This window comes from Aegilops tauschii, chromosome 4, assembly GCF_002575655.3.
Source record: "Aegilops tauschii subsp. strangulata cultivar AL8/78 chromosome 4, Aet v6.0, whole genome shotgun sequence".
In the NCBI taxonomy this organism is placed as follows: Eukaryota; Viridiplantae; Streptophyta; class Magnoliopsida; order Poales; family Poaceae; genus Aegilops; species Aegilops tauschii.
The window spans coordinates 514,371,405-514,391,334 of NC_053038.3; the positions used below are offsets into that span (position 1 = coordinate 514,371,405).

The following is a 19,930-nucleotide window of genomic DNA, read 5'->3' on the forward strand; positions in this document are numbered from 1 at the left end:
CCTTTATGCCGCCTCCTGTCATATTGACCCGTTTCCACCGAAACAAAGGGACCTTCAAATCACTTCCATAGTCAAGTTCCCATATCTCCTCTATGTAACCATAATATGTGTCCTTTCCCCTACTGGTTGCTGCATCAAAGCGGACACCACTGTTTTGGTTGGTGCTCTTTTTATCTTGGGCGATCATGTAAAATGTATTCCTATTTATCTCGTACCCTTTGAAAGTCATTATATTCGAAGATGGTAACTGGGACAACAAGTACATGTCATCTTCAACAACGTCGTCATGCATGGCACGTGCCTGCAACCAACCGGCGAAAGTCCTCATTTGTTCACGTGTAATCCAGTCTTCAGACTGCTCCGGGTATTTGGATTTTAGAATATTCTTGTGTTCCTCCATATACGGAGCTACCAAGGCGGAATTTTGTCAAACTGTGTAGTGTGCTTCCGTGAGAGAATGCCCGTCCATACATATTATTTGATTCCGTCCTAGCGTGCCATTTCCACCCAGTCTGCCCTTATGCCGCGATTCAGGAACACCAATCGGCTTAAGGTTAGGAATAAAGTCAACACAAAACTCAATGACCTCCTCATTTTCATGGCCCTTGGAGGTTCTTCCTTCTGTCCTAGCACGGTTATGAACATATTTCTTTAAGACTCCCATGAACCTCTCAAAGGGGAACATATTGTGTAGAAATACAGGACCCAAAACGGCAATCTCTTCGCATAGGTGAACTAGGACGTGCGTCATGATATTTAAGAAGGATGGTGGGAACACCAACTCGAATCTGACAAGACATTGCACCAAATCATTCTCCAACCTTGGTATGATTTCTAGATCGATTACCTTCTGAGAGATTGCATTGAGGAATGCACACAGCTTCACAATGGCTAATCGAACGTTTTCCGGTAGAAGCCCCCTCAATGCAACCGGAAGCAGATGCGTCATAATAATGTGTCAGTCATGAGACTTTAGGTTCTGGAACTTTTTCTCTGCCATATTTATTATTCCCTTTATTCGACGAGAAGCCAGACGGGACCTTCATACTGAACAGGCATTCAAAGAAGATTTCTTTCTCTTCTTTGGTAAGAGCGTAGCTGGCATGGCCCTGATGTATCTTTGTCTTCCCATACACGCATGGCCGTCCACTCCGTGCATACGTTGCTGGTCCTCCCGTGCCTCCGGTGTATCTTTGTCTTCCCATACATGCCCAAGAAGCCAAGCAGGGTCACGCAAAGATTCTTCGTCACGTGCATCACGTTGATAGCAGAGCGGACCTCTAGATCTTTCCAATAGGGGAGGTCCCAAAATATAGATTTCTTCTTCCACATGGGTGCGCGTCCGTTATCGTCATTCGGAACAGATTGTCCGCAAGGAGCCTTTCCAAAGATTACCTTCAAATCCTTGACTATATCATGTACATCATCACCAGTACGGTGGCGAGGCTTCGTCCGGTGATCTGCCTCACCTTTGAAATGCTTTCCTTTCTTTCTTACGGGATGCCTGCTCGGAAGAAATCGACGATGTCCCAGGTACACATTCTTCTTACAATTACCCAAATATATACTGTCGGTATCATCCAAACAGTGCATGCATGCGCGGTATCCCTTGTTTGTCTGTCCTGAAAGGTTACTGAGAGCAGCACAATCATTGATGGTCACAAACAGCAACGCATGTAGGTCAAATTCCTCCTGTCCGTGCTCATCCGACGCACATACACCTTTTTCATTCCACAACTGTAAGAGTTCTTCAACTAATGGCCTTAGGTACACATCAATGTTGTTGCCGGGTTGCTTAGGGCCTTGGATGAGCACTGGCATCATAATGAACTTCTGCTTCATGCACAACCAAGGAGAAAGGTTATACATACATAGAGTCACAGGCCAGGTGCTATGATTGCTGCTCTGCTCCCCAAAAGGAATAATGCCATCTGCGCTTAGACCAAACCATACATTCCTTGCGTCACCTGTGAAGTCCTCCCAGTACTTTCTCTGGATTTTTCTCCACTGCGACCCGTCAGCGGGTACCCTCAACTTCCCTCTTTCTTACGGTCTTGTCTGTGCCATCGCATCAACTTGGCATGCTCTTTGTTTTGGAACAAAAGTTTCAACCGTGGTATTATAGGAGCATACCACACCACCTTGGCAGGAATCTTCTTCCTGGGGCGCTCGCCCTCGACATCACCAAGGTCATCGCGACTGATCTTATAGCGCAATGCACCGCATACCGGGCACGCGTTCAAATCCTCGTACTCACCGCGGTAGAGGATGCAGTCATTAGGGCATGCATGTATCTTCTGCACCTCTAATCCTAGAGGGCAGACAACCTTCTTTGCTTTGTACGTACTCTCGGGCAATTCGTTGTCCTTTGGAAGCATCTTCTTTAAGATTATCAGCAACTTTCCAAATCCCATGTCAGATACACCATTCTCTGCCTTCCATTGCAGCAATTCCAGTGTGGTGCCTAGCTTTTTCTTGTCAGCTTCGCAATTTGGGTACAACAATTTCTTGTGGTCCTCTAACATGCGCTACAACTTCAGCCTCTCCTTCTCACTTGCGCAATTTCTCTTTGCATCGGCAATGGCCCGACCTAGATCGTCAGTGGGCTCATCTGATGCCTCTTCTTCAGCTTCTTCCCGCATTGCTGGCTCAGCTTCTTCCCCCATTGTTGTACCATCGTATTCAGGGAACCCATGGCCAGGATAGATGTCGTCGTCCTCTTATTCTTCATTGTCTTCCATCATAACCCCTCTTTCTCTGTGCTTGGTCCAAACATTATAGTGGGGCATGAAACCAGACTCAAACAGGTGGACGTGAATGGTTTTTGACTTAGAGTAATTCCGATCATTCTTACAGCCAGCACATGGACAAGACATAAAACCATTCGCCCGCTTGTTTGCCTCAGCCGCAAGCAGAAAAGTACGCACGCCATTAACGAACTTGGGAGAGCATCGGTCATCGTACATCCATTGCCGGCTCATCTTCATTATACAGCAACGAAAAGACCAAATCAATACAAGTTCATACATAAAGTTCCATACACACTTATTCTCATAAAACAACAAATGCGATCAAGATGGCAACTAAGGTAACAATTGATCCAACAGCATAATGATACCAAGCCTCACTATCAATGGCATATTTTCTAATCTTTCTAATCTTCAAGAGCATTTTCTCCATCTTGATCTTGTGATCATCGACGACATCGGCAAAATGCAACTCCAATTACATCTTCTCGTCCTCAATTCTTTTCAATTTTTCTTTCAAATACTCGTTTTCATTTTCAACTAAATTTAACTTCTCGACAATAGGGTCGGTTGGAATTTCCGGTTCACATGCCTCCTAGATAAAAATATCTATGTCAACTTGATGGGGATAATTTTTCATAAACACGAAATGCAACAAATAGTTATAAAAGAGAATATACCACATCCGAATCATAAACCGGACGACGGCCGACGGGGACGGACATCAAAACCATGGCACCATGTATAAAAAACAACGTACGGGTAAGATAATTATACAAGTCTATATATCTAAATCACACAAAAACATGATTTTTTTATATAAAAAAAGATAAGAACAGGAGGCTCACCACAAGGTGGTGCCGGTGATGGGACGGTGTGGGCGATCGACGGTGGTTTGGACGGAGACGGGAAGGCACTGAGTAAAGCACACCTACATATGCAAACTAAGAGTTATTTTGAGCTCAAATTGCATATAAATCAAATTAACTACCACATATAATTCCTCCCAAATTAATAAAACCCACAAATTAATCACTATATAGAGCATTGCAAGAGCTAATCTGGCAATGAAAGATGAAAGGACAAAGTTGCTAACCTTTGTGATCACTTGAATGGATGGCGGCCTTCAAATCTTGACAACATTTGGGCAAAACGATGAGCTCGAGGAAGAGGGGAAGAATAGAGAGGAGAGGGGAATGGGGAAGAAAAGAGCGAGCTCGATCGTGGGTGGATGAAGGGTTTATATAGGAATACCTTTAGTCCCGATTCATGGCACAAAACGGGACTAAAGGTGAGCCTCTAGTCCGGGTTCGTGCCACGAACCGGGACTAAAGGTGTTGGTGGGGATGCAGCCTGACACCAGCCTGCCACCACCTCTTTAGTCCTGGTTTGTGGCACGAACCGGTACGAGAGGTTCGCCACAAACCGGGACTAATGACCAGCTCCCGCCTAGCCATTGGAACCGGCACTAATGGTCACATTAGTGCCGGTTCAATTACAAACTGGGACTAATGAGCTTCACATTAGGCCCTTTTTCTACTCGTGTTGTGGCAGAAGAAGAATTGGTTTGTGGCTCCCTCTGGTGGTTTCTTGATTATAGGGAATTCATAGGCTTGGAATTAGGTCAAACGGAGTTACAAGGGGCCCACAAGCCTGGGTGGCACACCCCCTGAGCTTGTGGTCCTCTCGTGCATTGTCTAGTCTCCCCCAAAGATTCTAGGGTCCCTTCTGGTCCAAACAAAATCACCGTAAAGTTTCATCGGTTTGTACTTTCTTTGGTATGGTTTTCCCGCGAAACAATAAAATAGGCAAAAAACTGGCACTGTGCACTAGGTTCATAGGTTAGTTCCCAGAAAGGATATAAAATTGCATATAAAGCATACATGTGATAATATAATAGCATGAAACAATAAAAAACTATTGATATATTGGAGATGTATCACTCACATCTACCAACGATGCATGGACTACAGAAGATTTGCAAGCTGAGAAGAAATATAGTCATGATGTGTGTCGGGAATGGTGATGAGATTGCTGCTCAAGCCGTTGGTGTCATGTCATTAAGTTTACCTTCAAGATTTATCTTAGAACTAAGTAATTGTTATTTTGTTCCAAAATTATGTAACAACATTATCTCTTGATCATGTTTGATAAATGTTGGTTATTCTTATAAATTAGAGAATGATGGTTTTTCAATATATTATGAGAATGTGTTTTATGGATTTGCACCCATAGTTGGTGGGTTATTCATATTGAATTTTGAACGTGAAAAAGATGACTATAACATTAATGGTAAACGTCTTGACAAGACTGATGATACCACTTACATGTGGCATGCAAAAACTTCATAAGATGGAGTATGAAAATCATTTGAGACATGTGAAGCCCGTCTGATGGGTAAAATGACTAAAGCACCGTTCATTGGTCATCCTTAAAGGGCGCATGAATTGTTGGATATAATACATAGTGATGTATGTGGCCTAATGAGTATTCCTGCGCATGGTGGATACTTATACTTCATGACCTTCACTGATGATTTGAGTAGATCTGGTTATATTTAGTTGATGAAACATAAGTCTGAAACATTTGAAAAGTTCAAATAATTTAAGAATGAAGTTGAGAATCATCATGGCAAAAAGATAAAATTTCTACTATCAGATTGTGGTGGAGGATAGCTAAGTTATCGGTTTAGCAAACATCTAATTGATTGTTGAATTGTTTCACAACTTACTCCTCCGGGAACTCCGCAGAGGAACAGAGTGTCTGAAAGGCATAACCGAACCTTGTTAGACATGGTGAGGTCAATGATGCCATTTGCTGAACTACCTTTATCATTTTGGGGATATGCACTTCAAACATCACCATATACACTAAACAGAGCACCATCTAAGTCTGTTAAGACGACACCATATGAGTTATGGAATGGGAAGAAATCCAATTTGTCGCATCTCAATATATGGGGTTGTCAAACTTATGTAAAGCTTTTACAACCAAATAAGCTCGATCCCAAAGCGGACAAATGCTACTTTGTAGGTTATCCAACAATTGGGTATTCCTTCTACAAAAAGTCCGAAGACAAAGTGGTTGTTGCAAAGAATGGACACTTTCTCAAGAAGGAGTTTCTCGCTAAAGAAGAAAGTGGGAGGACAATATAGCTTGACAAGATTATTGAACCTTCAGAAGTCATCAGGACTAATGAAACATAATATGTTCCGAAAATAATTCGCACAACTAAACCAAAAGTTACTACACTAGATGTAGAAACTCCAATTAAGATGGTAACTGAACCGCTTAGGCCAGGAAGAGTTATCGAACCTTCTAAATGGTTTCACAATAAAATATCCATCTTAGAGGAAGATGAACCTATGCACTATAAAGAAGCGATGGCGGTGCCCAGCTGAAAAGAATGGCTCAAACTCATGCAATCCGAAATGGAGTCCATGTACGAGAATCAAGTCTGGAACTTGGTTGATCCTCCAGAGGGTGTGATACCCATACAACGTAAATATATATTCAAGAGAAAAATTAACGCAGATGGTAATCCTTATCTATAAAGGAAGGCTAGTTGCAAAAGGGTTTTCGTAGGTTGAGGGAGCTGATTATGATGAGACTTTCTCACCAGTAGCTATTCTAAAGTCTGTGTGGATTATGCTGCATATTTCGATTATGAGATATGGTAGATGGATGTCAAAACTTCTTTCCTAAATGGATATCTGAAAGAGGATGCATATATGATACAACCAGAAGGTTTTGTCGATCCTAAGGATGCTGGAAAGGTGTGCAAGCTTGAAAGGTTGATCTATGGTTTGAAGCAAGCATCTAGGAGCTAGAATCAGTGTTTTCATGAAGTGGTAAAAGAGTTTGGCTTCATTAAAAATGATGAAGAAGCTTGTGTATACAAGAAGTTTAGTCGGAGCTCTATAGCGTTGCTATTCTTATATGTGGATGGCATATTATTGATTGTAAATGATATAAAGTTTCTTTGCACGATAAAAGACTATTTAAAGAGTGTGTTTTCAATGAAAGACTTAGGCAAAGTTGCATATATATTGGACATAAAGATCTATAGAGATAGATCAAGACTTCTAACTGCGCTAAGCCAGAGCATGTACATTGAGAAGGTTTTAAACATGTTTAAAATGGACAATAGAAAGAAAGGATTGCTACTTGTGATCCGCGTTGGTATTTCCCCGAAGAGGAGGGGATGATGCAGCAAAACAGAGGTAAGTATTTCCCTCAGTTATGAAAGCAAGGTTATCAATCCAGTAGGAGAACCAAGCAACACTATGTAAACAACAACTGCACACAAACAACAAATACTTGCAACCCAACGCGTAGAGCGGTTGTCAATCCCTCAACGGTATTGAGATTTGATAAATAGATAGACTGATGGATGCAAATAAAATAAAAGCAAATAAAACACAGCAAGGTATTTTTGTAGATCTGAAAATAATATGATAGGAAATAGACCCAGGGCTATCGATTTTACAACTGGCTTCTCTCGATAAAATAACAGATGGTGGGTAAACAAATTACTATTGGGCAATTGATAGGAAAGCAAATAATTATGATGATATCCAAGACAATGATCATATATATAGGCATCACGTCCAAGATTAGTAGACCGAAATGATTCTACATCTACTACTATTACTCCACACGTCGACCGCTCTCCAGCATGCATCTAGTGTATTCAGTTCATGGAAAAACGGAGTAATGCAATAAGAACAATGACATGATGTAGACAAGGCAAACTCACATACGAACAAACCCCATCTTGTTACCCTTAATAACAACGATACATGCGTGTCATGTCTCTTTCTGTCATTGAGATTGAATACCGCAAGATCGAACCCATTACAAAGCACATCTTCCCATGGCAAGATAAATCAATCTAGTTGGCCAAACCAAACCAAAATATCGAAGAAGAAGTACGAAGCTATAAAAAATCACGCAAGGATAGATCTGATCATAAACTCACAATTCATCGGATCCCAACAAACACACCGCAAAAAAGAGTTACATCAAATAGATCTCCAAGAACATCGAGGAGAATATTGTATTAAAGATTAAAAAGAGGGAAGAAGCCAGCTAGCTACAAACTATGGACCCATAGGTCTCTGGTAAACTACTCATGCATCATCGGAGGGGCAACAAGGATGATGATGAACCTCTCCGTGATTGTTGACCCCTCCGGCAAAGTGTCGGAAAAGGCTGCTAGATTGGATCTCGTGGTTCTGGAACTTGCGGCGGCTGAAAAAGTATTTCGTCGACTCCCCTAGGGTTTCTGGAATATTAGTGTATTTGTAGAGCCGGGGGTAGCTTAGGGGGTGCCTGTGGGCTCCACTACTCACCAAGGCGCGCCTGGGGGCCCTAGCACACCCTGGTGCCTAGTGGGCCCCACAGGCCTCCCCCTGTGCAATCCATTGGCTCCCTCTGTGTATTCTGGGCAGAAAAAATCTCCAAAAAGTTTCGTGGCATTTGGACTCCGTTTGGTATTGATATTCTGCAAAGTAAAAAACAAGCAAAAAAAATAGCAACTTGCACTCGGCACTATGTCAATAGGTTAGTCCCAAAAAATGATATAAAGTTGCTAGAATGTATATAAAACATCCAAGATTGATAATATAACAGCATGGAACAATAAAAATTATAGTTATGTTGGAGACGTATCAGCATCCCCAAGCTTAATTCCTGCTGATCCTCGAGTAGGTAAATGATAGAAACAGATTTTTTGATGTGGAATGCTGCCTAACATATTTATCATATATTATTTTCTTTGTGGCATGGACATTTGGACTTTAGATGATTCAAAGCAATAGTCTATAATTGACATGAAGACATCAATACTCAAGCATATCAACAAGCAACCATGTCTTTCAAAATATCAATGCTAAAGAAAGCTATCCCTAGCCCATTATGCTCAATCATTGATCCATTCATCAAACACACTCAAGTATTAGCTACATCTAATGCACAAGTATGATAATAGTGTTCCCTAATTGGTGCCTTATAAAAGAAGATGGATATGCAATAAAAATAAAAATTGCATAGAAGTAAATAGATTGGCCCTTTGCAGAGGGAAGCAGAGATTTGTAGAGGTGCTAGAGCTCAAAGCTTAAATTGAGAGATAAAATTATTTTGAGAGACATTCTTTTCCTGTCAACGAAAACGACTGAGAATTCCCAATATCTTCCATGCTAGATAAACCATAGGTGGTTCTCAAACATAAAATAAAGTTTATTTCCTTTTCCACCATTCTTTCACAACCCATGGCTAGCCGTATCCACGGGTGCCTTCCATACCAACACATACCAAGGAATTTAGTATATTTTTTGCATTTCGGGACTGGGCATCCCTATTACCTGCCACACTCTCGTGCAATGACTAGTGAATAAACACTCATCTTGGGAATAACATACCTAGCATGGAAAATATTGGCCACCCCCTGCCGCTTCATGAGCGGTACGGGCACACAAAAAGGAAATTCATTTTGAAAATTAGAGTTGGCACATACAAATTTACTTGGAACATCATAGAAATACCGCATATAGGTAGGTATAGTGGACTCATTTGGCACAACTTTGGGTTTAAGGAGTTGGATCCACAAGTAGTATTCCCGCTTAGTACAAATTAAGGCTAGCAAATAGATTGAGAAGCGACCAACCAAGAAACAAAAACGACATAAACGAGCATTAAACATAACTAACACCGAATAATGCAACACAAGTAGGATATAACTTCATTGCATAACTATTGACTTTATGTGTATGCATAGGGAATCACAAACCTTAACACAAATATTCTTACTAAAGCATAATTACTCACCAACATGACTCACATATTACTATCTTCATATCGCAAAACTATTGTAAGGAATCAAGTTTTAATATCCAAAGATCTTCATGATAGTTTTTATTATATCCCTCTTTTATATCTATCACTTTGGGACCAAGATCATATTTAAAGAAAATTATAATTTCTAATAACAAGCACTCAAACAAGTTTAAGTGAAGCACGAGAGCATAAATATTTCTTCAAAATTTTCATCTCTCAAAATAATATAAGTGAAGCATGAGAGGATTTCTTCACAAATTCTACTAACTCCCAAAATGATCTAAGTGAAGCATGAGAGCATATTTTTTAAAATATTAGCACCACAGTGCTCAAAAAGATATAAGTGAAGTACTATAGGAATTCCATATCTCAATTTTTTTAAGTGAAGCACATAGAGCAATTCTAACAAATCAAGATATCATTATGGTCTCTCAAATAGGTATGTATAGCAAGGATGGTTGTGACAAACTAAAAAGCAAAACAAGTAAAGACTCATATAATACAAGACGCTCCAAGCAAAACTCATGATATGTGACGAATAAAAATATAGCTCCAAGTAAAATTACCGATGGTCGTTAGAAGAAAGAGGGGATGCGTTCAGGGGCATCCCCAAGCTTAGTTGCTTGATTCTCCTTGAATATTACTTTGGGGTGCTATGGGCATCCCCAAGCTTAGGCTCTTTTTACTCCTTCTTCCTTCATCCATCGTGATCTCACCCAAAACTTGAAAACTTCAATCACACAAAACTTAACAAAACCTTCGTGAGATCCATTAGTATAATAAAGCAAATCACCACTTTAAGGACTATCGCAAACCCATCCATATTTTATTATTGCATTATACCTACTGTATTATAACTTTACCATGGCTTATACCCCCCGATACAATCCATAGATTCATCAAAATAAGCACACAATGCGACGAAAATAGAATCCGTCAAAAATAGAACAGTCTGTAGTAATCTGAACTTTGACCATACTTATGCAACTCTAAAAATTCTGAAAAATTAGGACAAGGTAGGAAATTTGTATACCAATCATGTGTTTTAATTTACAAAATCCCTTGAATTTATCACGCTCTGGTGATTTTTATGATTTTCTATACTGGGCGCAAAAGTTTCTATTTTCCAACAGGATCAAATCAACTATCACCCAAATCATCCCAAAGGATTTTCTTGGCACAAATACTAATTAAAACACTAAAACACAATCAAAACAGAGACATAATTATGTATTTATTTAAGAACAACAAGAAAAACAAAAAATCAAAATCAAAAGATAACTATTGGGTTGCCTCCCAACAAACGCTATTTTTTACGCCCCTAGCTAGGCATCAATAATTTTAATGATGCTCATATGGAAGACAATAATTGAAGGACAAAGAGAGCATCATATAGCATGTGGAGATCGCATTTAAGTCTAACATACTTCCTATGCATAGGCATTTTGTAAGCAAACAAATTATCAAAACAATCAAAAGCTAGCATATGCAAGGGAGAAGAATAAAACATTGACAAGCTCAACATGAAGAGAGGTAATTTAGTAACATGGAAATTTCTACAACCATATTTCCCTCTCTCATAATAATTACATGTGGGATAATATTGAAATTCAACAGTATATCTATCACATAACATATTCTCTACATGATCCACATGCATGCAAAGTTGACACTCTTCCAAAATAGTGGGATTATCATCAAATAAAGTCATGACCTCTCTAAGCCCACTTTTATCAAAAAAAAAATCATAAGATTGAACATTCTCCAAATGTGTGGAATTATTTTTACTTAAAGTGGACGCTCTTCCAAACCCACTTTCAATATTATTGCAAGCATTATGATCAACATCATATTCATCACGAGGCTTAAATAAATCTTCAAGATCATAAGAAGCATCACCCCAATCATGATCATTACAATAAGTAGTGGACATAGCAAAATTAGCATCAACAAGCTTGTAGCTTTGCATATTGTTAGCACAGTTGACATTAATAGAATTATCATAACATCATTGCAATCATGCTTTTCATTCAATGAGCTATCATGAATCACTTTAAAAATTTCCTCGTCTAACACTTCATCACAAATTTCAGATTCATAGTTTTTAAGCAAAACTTCATAGAGATAATCAAGTGCACTCAACTCACTAGCAATTGGTTCATCATAATTTGGTCTTTTGAAAAGATTAGTAAGTGGATGAGGATCCATATCAATAGAGTTTTAGCAAGTGAAGATGCAAGCAAATAGAAGGCACATGGCAACACAAGCAAACATAAGATCGAACACAAAAGGCAAACGAAAGAAGCCAAATGAAAATACAAATATTTTGTTATTTTTATGAATACGTTTTAGAAGTGGGGAGATGAAAACGAGAGGCAAATGGCAAATAAAGTAATTGCAAGGAGATGCAAGTTTATGCGTAGGAACCTGATAGATGTTGATGATGTCCCCCCGGCAACGGCGCCAGAAATTCTTCCTGCTACTTGTGACTCGCGTTGGTATTTCCCCGAAGAGGAGGGGATGATGCACCACAACAGAGGTAAGTATTTCCCTCAGTTATGATCAATCCAGTAGGAGAACCAAGCAACACTATGTAAAACAACAGCTGCGCACAAAGAACAAATACTTGCAACCCAATGCGTAGAGGGTTTGTCAATCCCTCAACGGTATTGAGATTTGATAAATAGATAGATTGATAGATGCAAATAAAATAAAACCAACTAAAATGCTGCAAGGTATTTTTGTAGATCTGAAAATAATATGATAGAAAATAGACACAGGGGCCGTAGATTTCACTAGTGGCTTCTCTCGAGAAAATAACATACGGTGGGTAAACAAATTACTGTTGGGCAATTGATAGAAAAGCAAATAATTATGACGATATCCAAGACAATGATCATATAATATGGGCATCACGTCCAAGATTAGTAGACTGAAACAATTCTGCATCTACTACTATTACTCCACACATCGACCGCTATCCAGCATGCATCTACTGTATTAAGTTGATGGAAAAATGGAGTAATGCAATAAGAACGGTGATATGATGTAGACAAGGCAAACTCACGTATGAACAAGCCCCATCTTGTTACACTTATAATAGCAACAACACATGCATGCCATGTATCTTTCCATCACTGAGATTGAGCACCGCAAGATCGAACCCATTACAAAGAACCTCTTCCCATGGCAAGATAAATCAATCTAGTTGGCCAAACCAAACCAAAATATTGAAGAAGAAATATGAAGCTATAACAAAATTACGCATGGATAGATTTGATCATAAACTCACAATTCACCGGATCCTAACAAACACACCGCAAAAAAGAGTTACATAAAATAGATCTCCAAGAGTATCGAGGAGAACATTGTATTGAAGATCAAAAAGAGAGAAGAAGCCATCTAGCTACTAACTATGGACTTGTAGGTCCGTGGTAAACTACTCACGCATCATCGGAGGGGCAACAATGATGATGACGAACCCCTCCGTGTTCGTTAACCCCTCCGGCAAAGTGTCGGAAAAGGCGTCTAGATTGGATCTCATTGTTGTGGAACTTGCGGTAGCTGAAAGAATATTTCGTCGACTCCCTAGGGTTTCTGGAATATTAGAGTATTTATAGAGCCGGGGCAAGGTCAGGGGGTGCCCGTGGGCTCCACTACACACCAGGGCGCGCCTAGGGTCCCTGGCATGCCCTGGTGCCTAGTGGGCCACACGGGCCTCCCCTAGTGCACTCCTTTGGCTCCCTGGGTGTCTTTTGGGAAGAACAAAATCTCCAAAAAGTTTCGTGGCATTTGGATTCCGTTTGGTATTGATATTCTGCAAAGTAAAACACAAGCAAAAAACAGCAACTCAGACTGGGCACTATGTCAATAGATTAGTCCCAGAAAATGATATAAAGTTGCTAGAAAATGTATATAAAACTTCCAAGATTGATAATATAACAACAGGGACAAGCAGAAATTATAGATACATTGGAGACGTATCAAGGATTTCTCCCAATGTAACATGGCACAACACTTAGCAAAAATTCATTGTCCCTAGACAGTTGATGAGCGAGTGCAGATGAGTGGAGTTCCATATGCCTCCGGAATTGGATCCATCATGTATGCTATGATATGTACTAAATTAGATGTTCCTTATGCGCTAAGTGTTAGCCGTAGCTACCAAAGTGATCCTAGATTGGCTCACTGGACAGCTGTTAAAAATATACTTAAGTACCTGAAAAGGACAAAGGACAGGCTTCTTGTCTATGTAGGAGATGAAGAACTCATTGTAAATGGTTACACCGACGCTAGCTTCATAACTGATATAAATGACTATAAATCTCTATCAAGATGTGTTTATACCCTTAATGGTGATGCGGTAGTTTGGAAGAGTTTCAAACAAAACATTGTTTCTAATTCTACGACAAAAGCAGAGTATATTGCGACTTCAGAAACTTTGAAGGAGGCGGTCTGGATCAAGAAGTTTCTTGAAGAAGTTGGTGTGGTCCCAAGTGCAATGAACCTGATGGCGCTCTGTTGTGATAATAGTGGTGCTATTGCTCAAGCAGAGGAACCAAGATCCCACATGAAGACCAGACACATCGATCACAAGTATCACATTATCCGACAGTATGTGGAGAAGGGTTTTGTTAAAGTTCTCAAGGTTCACACGGGTTTGAATGTGTCAGACCCGATGACAAAGGCTCTACCATGAGTGAAGCATGAGCAACACTGGATAGCCATTGGTGTTAGAGAAACCATGTAACTAGATTATTGACTCTAGTGCAAGTGCGAGACTCTTGGAAATATGTCCTATAGGCAATAATATTGTATTATTTTATTTATGTATTCATAATTACGAGTTATATTTTATGTTATAACTGCTACGATCCTGGAATATGCGATTCCGTGGAAAACTCATATGCACGTGTGGAATGATAAACGACAAAATTAGGTTCCCAGTATTGCCTCTAAGACTGGCTCAAGTGTTGTTGCTGATCATGTTTTCTGGATCTTAGGATATCGTTAAGTGTAACGATAGTCCTAAAGCAACACCGAGAGTATGACGTTAGAAGAACGATCATATCGAGTCGACCCAAACTTGTTTTATACTTTGAGATAACATCATCAAAAGTCAATTGTTATAATATGGAGTGTTAACATGTGTTTTAGTTCCTCAGACCATGAGAGTATCTTAGTCACTCCGTACGGTGGACTTTTGGGTTTTCCAAACATCATCTGTAAGACGGTGATCATAACAACAACTTACAAGTTCATCGGAAAGTTTGACAGGGGACTATATAGCTCGATAGCGGAATTTGTTCCGCCGACGATGGAGAGATATTCTTAGGGCCCTCTTGGTGTGATGACAACCATCATCGTCCGGCCAGACATAGGTGACTATGTCAACGGGATGCTAGAACATGTCAACGAGAAATAAGAACAAAACAGGTAACATGGAGAATGATATAGTGAGCATGTGTATGACTCAAAAGGATACAGGTAAAACTCACCTGAGGTTTTGTGAAGTGTCAAAAGCAAAGGGAATAGCAGATGATAAGGAAAAGATTCACTCAAATGTCATTCGCGTAATCATAGGGATCGATATGGATGTCCACAGTTCCACTATCGGTCATTGAACAAAGGGGTTTTGTTCATGTCTATGTTTTACCGAACCTACAGGATCACAAGCTTAAGGTAATCAAGATCTACTGAGTGTTATTAGGACATGAGTAACAAGGATTTATTTGTCAAATATTTTTGTTAATATTCGAAAGAGAAAAGTATGTTTTTGATCCCTCAAGTTCCCAAAAAGTATATACTTGATCCCTCAAAAAAATTTGGTATACATTTGGTCCCTCAAGTCTCAAAACTGGATAAGTTTGGTCCTAAACAAGATTTTGAGCACGTTGACCGGGTTTGACCGCCACAAAATCTGATTTACTACTCATTGGCGGTTTTGTGGCGGTCAAACCTGGTCAACGTGCTCAAAATCTTGTTTAGGTCCAAACTTATCCGGTTTTAAGACTTGAGGGACCAAATGTATACCAAAAAATCTTGAGGGACCAAGTTTGTACTTTTTGGGAACTTGAAGGACCAAAAACATACGTTTTTCTATGCGAAATAGTTTTGAGAGGAACTGGAAGCGTTTCAGGGTCACCGAAAGGGTTTCGAAGTTTATCGGGCAATACCGGATATTACCGATAAACAATATATATGTGGAAAATGTTTCAGTGATGTTAACTTAATAATAAAAGGCCCTAGTTATTGTTAGGAGGATTTTTTTATTAAATTTAATATCAACATACCTTAAAAGGCCAAGCAGTGGAAGGAGTATTGGGCCACAAGGGCACAATAGGGGTTGCGCGCCCTCTCCCATGGAAAGAAGGGAGGGGAGGACGAATTGGAGAGGGATTCCCCCTCCCCTAGGCCGGTGCAAGGGGGAGACTTTCCCCCCTTGTGTGACGCCCCTCCTCTCCCTCCAACCTATATGTACTTGAGGCTTTGGCATTTTTTCGAATACACAAGTTGTGGAGCCTCTTCTAGTCCTCTTTAGCTCTAGCTCTAGTTCATCCTAGTTGATCTAATTAGTGCTAGAGCTATATCCTCTAATCCTCATAATTAGAAGTACAGTGTGTTTCTAATCTCCTCCCTCTAATCCTCCAATGATGATTAGATCTAAATGGCGAAGCACTACCAGATCGTGAAGACCTTATGCTTGCAACTCGTAGAGAGGCCGTGATTTTGGTCTTCAGTTCGAGAGACTATTTGTGGGTAGTTCACCGGATTATTCATCTATGGTTGGAGGGACTCCAAGTACGACCTACACCAACTCGTCTTTTTCCGTTGCAACTCGGAGTTGGTAACAATCTGATCCAAACCGTTCATTGCATCTTCATAGCGTTCATGGGTGATCGTAGGACGATTTTTTTTGTTTTCTATGATGTTTCCCAATAGTTATCTCCTTCAAGCAAGGGCAATATTATGCTCAGACCACTTCCTCTTGACTTTGAAGTCCACGTGATCCTGTTCTTGAATTTCCTTCATCCATGACATAGCTTGATGGCGGCGAAAATTCCTCCGACTCCACTGCGATGAAAATTCACAAAGAAGCCTCCACCACATAGCCCAGATAGAAATAATTAGCTTTTCCTAGGGATTGAAGATCATGTGTCATCACGACTAGCTGTATAAGTGTAAATCGCCTCGATGTATGCGAACTAGATGTAGCACTCAAAGTCTCATTAGCGCTCATGCAAACACTGGGATAAAAAACCATGCATGCGAACATAAAAACATGAAGTTGGCCAGAGGCATGTAATGTTCCTCACGATTATTCTTACTGCCAAGGCGTAGTGGCATGTTGTGCCCTAGCATTGGCCTATTGTCGTACTCCTAACTCGGATACTTTTTCATTTTAGTAATTTCTTGTGAGTGGGATAAAATCATTGTTTTCTATGTTTTTTATCTTCTGGTCTGACTTACAAGGTGCGGAGGTATGTCTTGCATAGATCTACCAGTAATTTACAGTCTGAAATACCTTGTATGTCTCCATGCACCTCTTCATATAATTTACAGTTTGAAATGTCTTATAAGTTTCCATGCACCTTTTGCAAGGTGTGGAAGTTTTCCTTGCATTCTTTTTTTTTGTATTCATCTATTATAAATTTACGGTTTGCAACCCTTCGTGGATAGGCGCCCTGGGAGCAACTATGCGGGGTGTGGGGTGGGGGCTAAGAAAATAATGTACAGAAATATATATACACACACATTGATTTTCTGTATTGACTGACTAGGGAGAGATTATAAAAATCAATTACAACTTGGATTAAAAGAAAACAACTCTAACTAAATTTGGAGACAGCAGGAAAACCTTCTTCGGGATGAACCTTTCCATACCCAAATTCTCTCTAAACTAGTACTAACTAGGCATAATTGTAAATACATTGACATAGACTCCTAGTGTGGCTAGATTGGGCCTCCTCCGTCGTTGCTGGTATGTGCCCCCCCCCCCCCCCCCTCCCCCCCACATGACAATATATGTGATGGATTAAACATTATTTGCACATGAACAAATCCTGGCATGCAATAAAATAGGTAGAAATATATTAGTACTAATGGCGACTAGTAGCACTGTAGCTGGCGTCTGTTATAGCTTATCATTACTTTTCCTTTAGGCTCTTGACCCACCTTGCTCACATCCACCTTAGGGAATGGAGATATTAGCTTGAGCTCAAAGTTTCTTAATAGATGGCTCCATATGACCTTAATTTGCAGGTAAGCCAAGGCCATGCCAGAACAAACATGCCTTCCACCACCAAATGTTGTGAAAGAGTACTTGCCGCCAACTTTGTCCTCCTCTCTTCCAGGACCAAACCGATCTGGATCGTACGCATGAGGGTCATTGTAAACATGTGCCAGCTTATTGTTGAGTGCAGTAGGGATTACAATGTTATGCCCTTCAGGTATGTCATATTCCTTGCCTTCCTTGGTCTGCACCTTGAATTTCTTATGTGCCTTGCGAGCTAACATTTGCGCTGGTGTATGCATCCGAAGTGCCTCCTTGATGCATCTATGCAGGGTATCCATCTCTGAAAATGCATCATAGCCTATTTGGTTCTTGTACTTGCTAATTATATGCTTTTGCTCCTCCACGGCAGCTATTAAGAATTTGGTGTTGCTCAACATGAAAGCTCCAGTCCATATACTAGTGCTGGAGCTTGGGTGCTTTCCAGCAAATATGAGTGCTATGATCATGCCGCAAATTTCTGCTTCGGATGCAGAGCGACCGTCTTTATATTTGGAATTCATCAACCTCTGCAGTGCATCCTCCTGAACTCGGCCGGAGCTCCTGCGTGACCTGATAGTTGTAGTGAATATTTCTTTAAGCCTGATGTGGGCCTTGTCGCGTCGGCGGTTTGTCGGGGTTGGAATATAGGGGAACAAGAAACTAAAAAAGTTTAAGCCATTCTCAAGTTCATGAAACAATGATGAAACTTCTTCCAGCATCATCTCACGAACCTCATATCCGAGTAGGAACCGACTTGAGATAAACATGAGCACCTGCTCGAGTTCATGTTTAAGATCAACTATGCCCTCTTGTCCCCAGCTTGAAAAGTAGGCCTGCATTGTAGTATAAGAAAGCCATCAGTCAAGTGCAACACACACGCATGGTATCAGTACCCATGTCATCTACATCTACTATCCAAATCTAATGACAAATGTTGAAACAACGTCCAACACATGCCTCATCTTGCTAATCCAATGTGTTGTTTTACAAATAGTTTATACTTGTCTTGTGGACTGAGTGGACTGCGTACGCTCTATTATTTTTCTCTACTTACCTACACTTAGAAGAAATTTAGTAAAACTACATATCATCATGGCATCATATGCACATGTATTTTTTATTGGGAAATCACATGTAGTACATCTATAGCACACATACTTAATTTAAGGAAATTTATGCAAGCAAACTGCCTCTGGAAGAGGTGTATTGGAGAATATATGAAACCACAAACATTAACTAGTAACCGAAGAAAAGCCATAGGGAGTCAAAATAAAGTGAAGGTATCTTTTAGATGTACCTCTACTTCTTGCAATATGGGATCAACGAGGCTCCGCAGCTTGGATGGCTTTAGTACATCAACGATGAAGTGTATTTGCTCACTGCGAGTTGCCATATCTACACCATACAAAACTTCTTGGTCAAATATGGGAACGGTAACCTCCGTGAAATTTCCAAAGCTAATCTCCGACTCCAGCCCTTGGAAGAAATGAGCTGAGATATCAGGTCCAACCAACAAGGTTATCTTTGGCCCAAACAAATTTATTGTAAACACACTGCCAAGTCTTGTGTGCAGATCAGCGATTGTAACCCCAAAACCCTTGTTAAAAATTGAAGGTAAGAGAGCAAGGACATTCACGACAGGTGGAAGTGGTCTTGTGGGGAACAGATGGACATTGCTTTTCCATCTTGAAATCTTCGTGGCTACAACAGTTATGAAGAAGATAGCTATGGCCAACCAGGTCGCTCTAGTTGCTAGCATGTCCATAATGTCGTGATTAGTAGTTATGTAGCCAGCCAACTAGGTACTCTATTTGTCCGGCTCTGCAAAAACATGAACATATATTGAGGTAGTAAGTCAGATGCGCATATGTCTATAAATATGGTGAGACGAAAAAACTGATGTTGGATTGATTAGTAAAGTGATTTCGCATTTAATACTTCATTCGTTTCTCGGTTCGCACAATGCGAGAATGAAAAAGTAACCCCAAGCTTATGTGTATCCATACAAGACCATGAACCCCCCCCCCCCCCCTTTGTTTTCTTGGTTGAACATCAAAGACAGATACTAACA

At 40.2% G+C, this 19,930-nt stretch overlaps 3 protein-coding genes across 3 annotated transcripts in view; 2 read left to right on the forward strand and 1 right to left on the reverse strand.

The window, feature by feature from the left end:
• Positions 1–19,930, forward strand: part of LOC109772775 (pentatricopeptide repeat-containing protein At3g53170) — a 105,013-nt gene that overhangs the window by 16,584 nt on the left and 68,499 nt on the right. The window lies entirely within an intron of this gene.
• On the forward strand, positions 13,648–14,283 carry LOC141022054 (secreted RxLR effector protein 161-like). The gene has a single exon (XM_073497935.1). It carries the CDS (start codon positions 13,648–13,650, stop codon positions 14,281–14,283), a length of 636 nt encoding a protein of 211 aa, XP_073354036.1.
• Positions 17,634–19,712, reverse strand: LOC109772803 (obtusifoliol 14-alpha demethylase-like). Its single transcript, XM_020331498.4, has 2 exons — positions 19,157–19,712; positions 17,634–18,692 (listed from the first exon to the last, which is right to left on the reverse strand). The coding sequence occupies exons 1-2, from the start codon at positions 19,622–19,624 to the stop codon at positions 17,694–17,696; spliced, it is 1,467 nt and encodes a 488-aa protein (XP_020187087.1). The 5' UTR covers positions 19,625–19,712; the 3' UTR covers positions 17,634–17,693.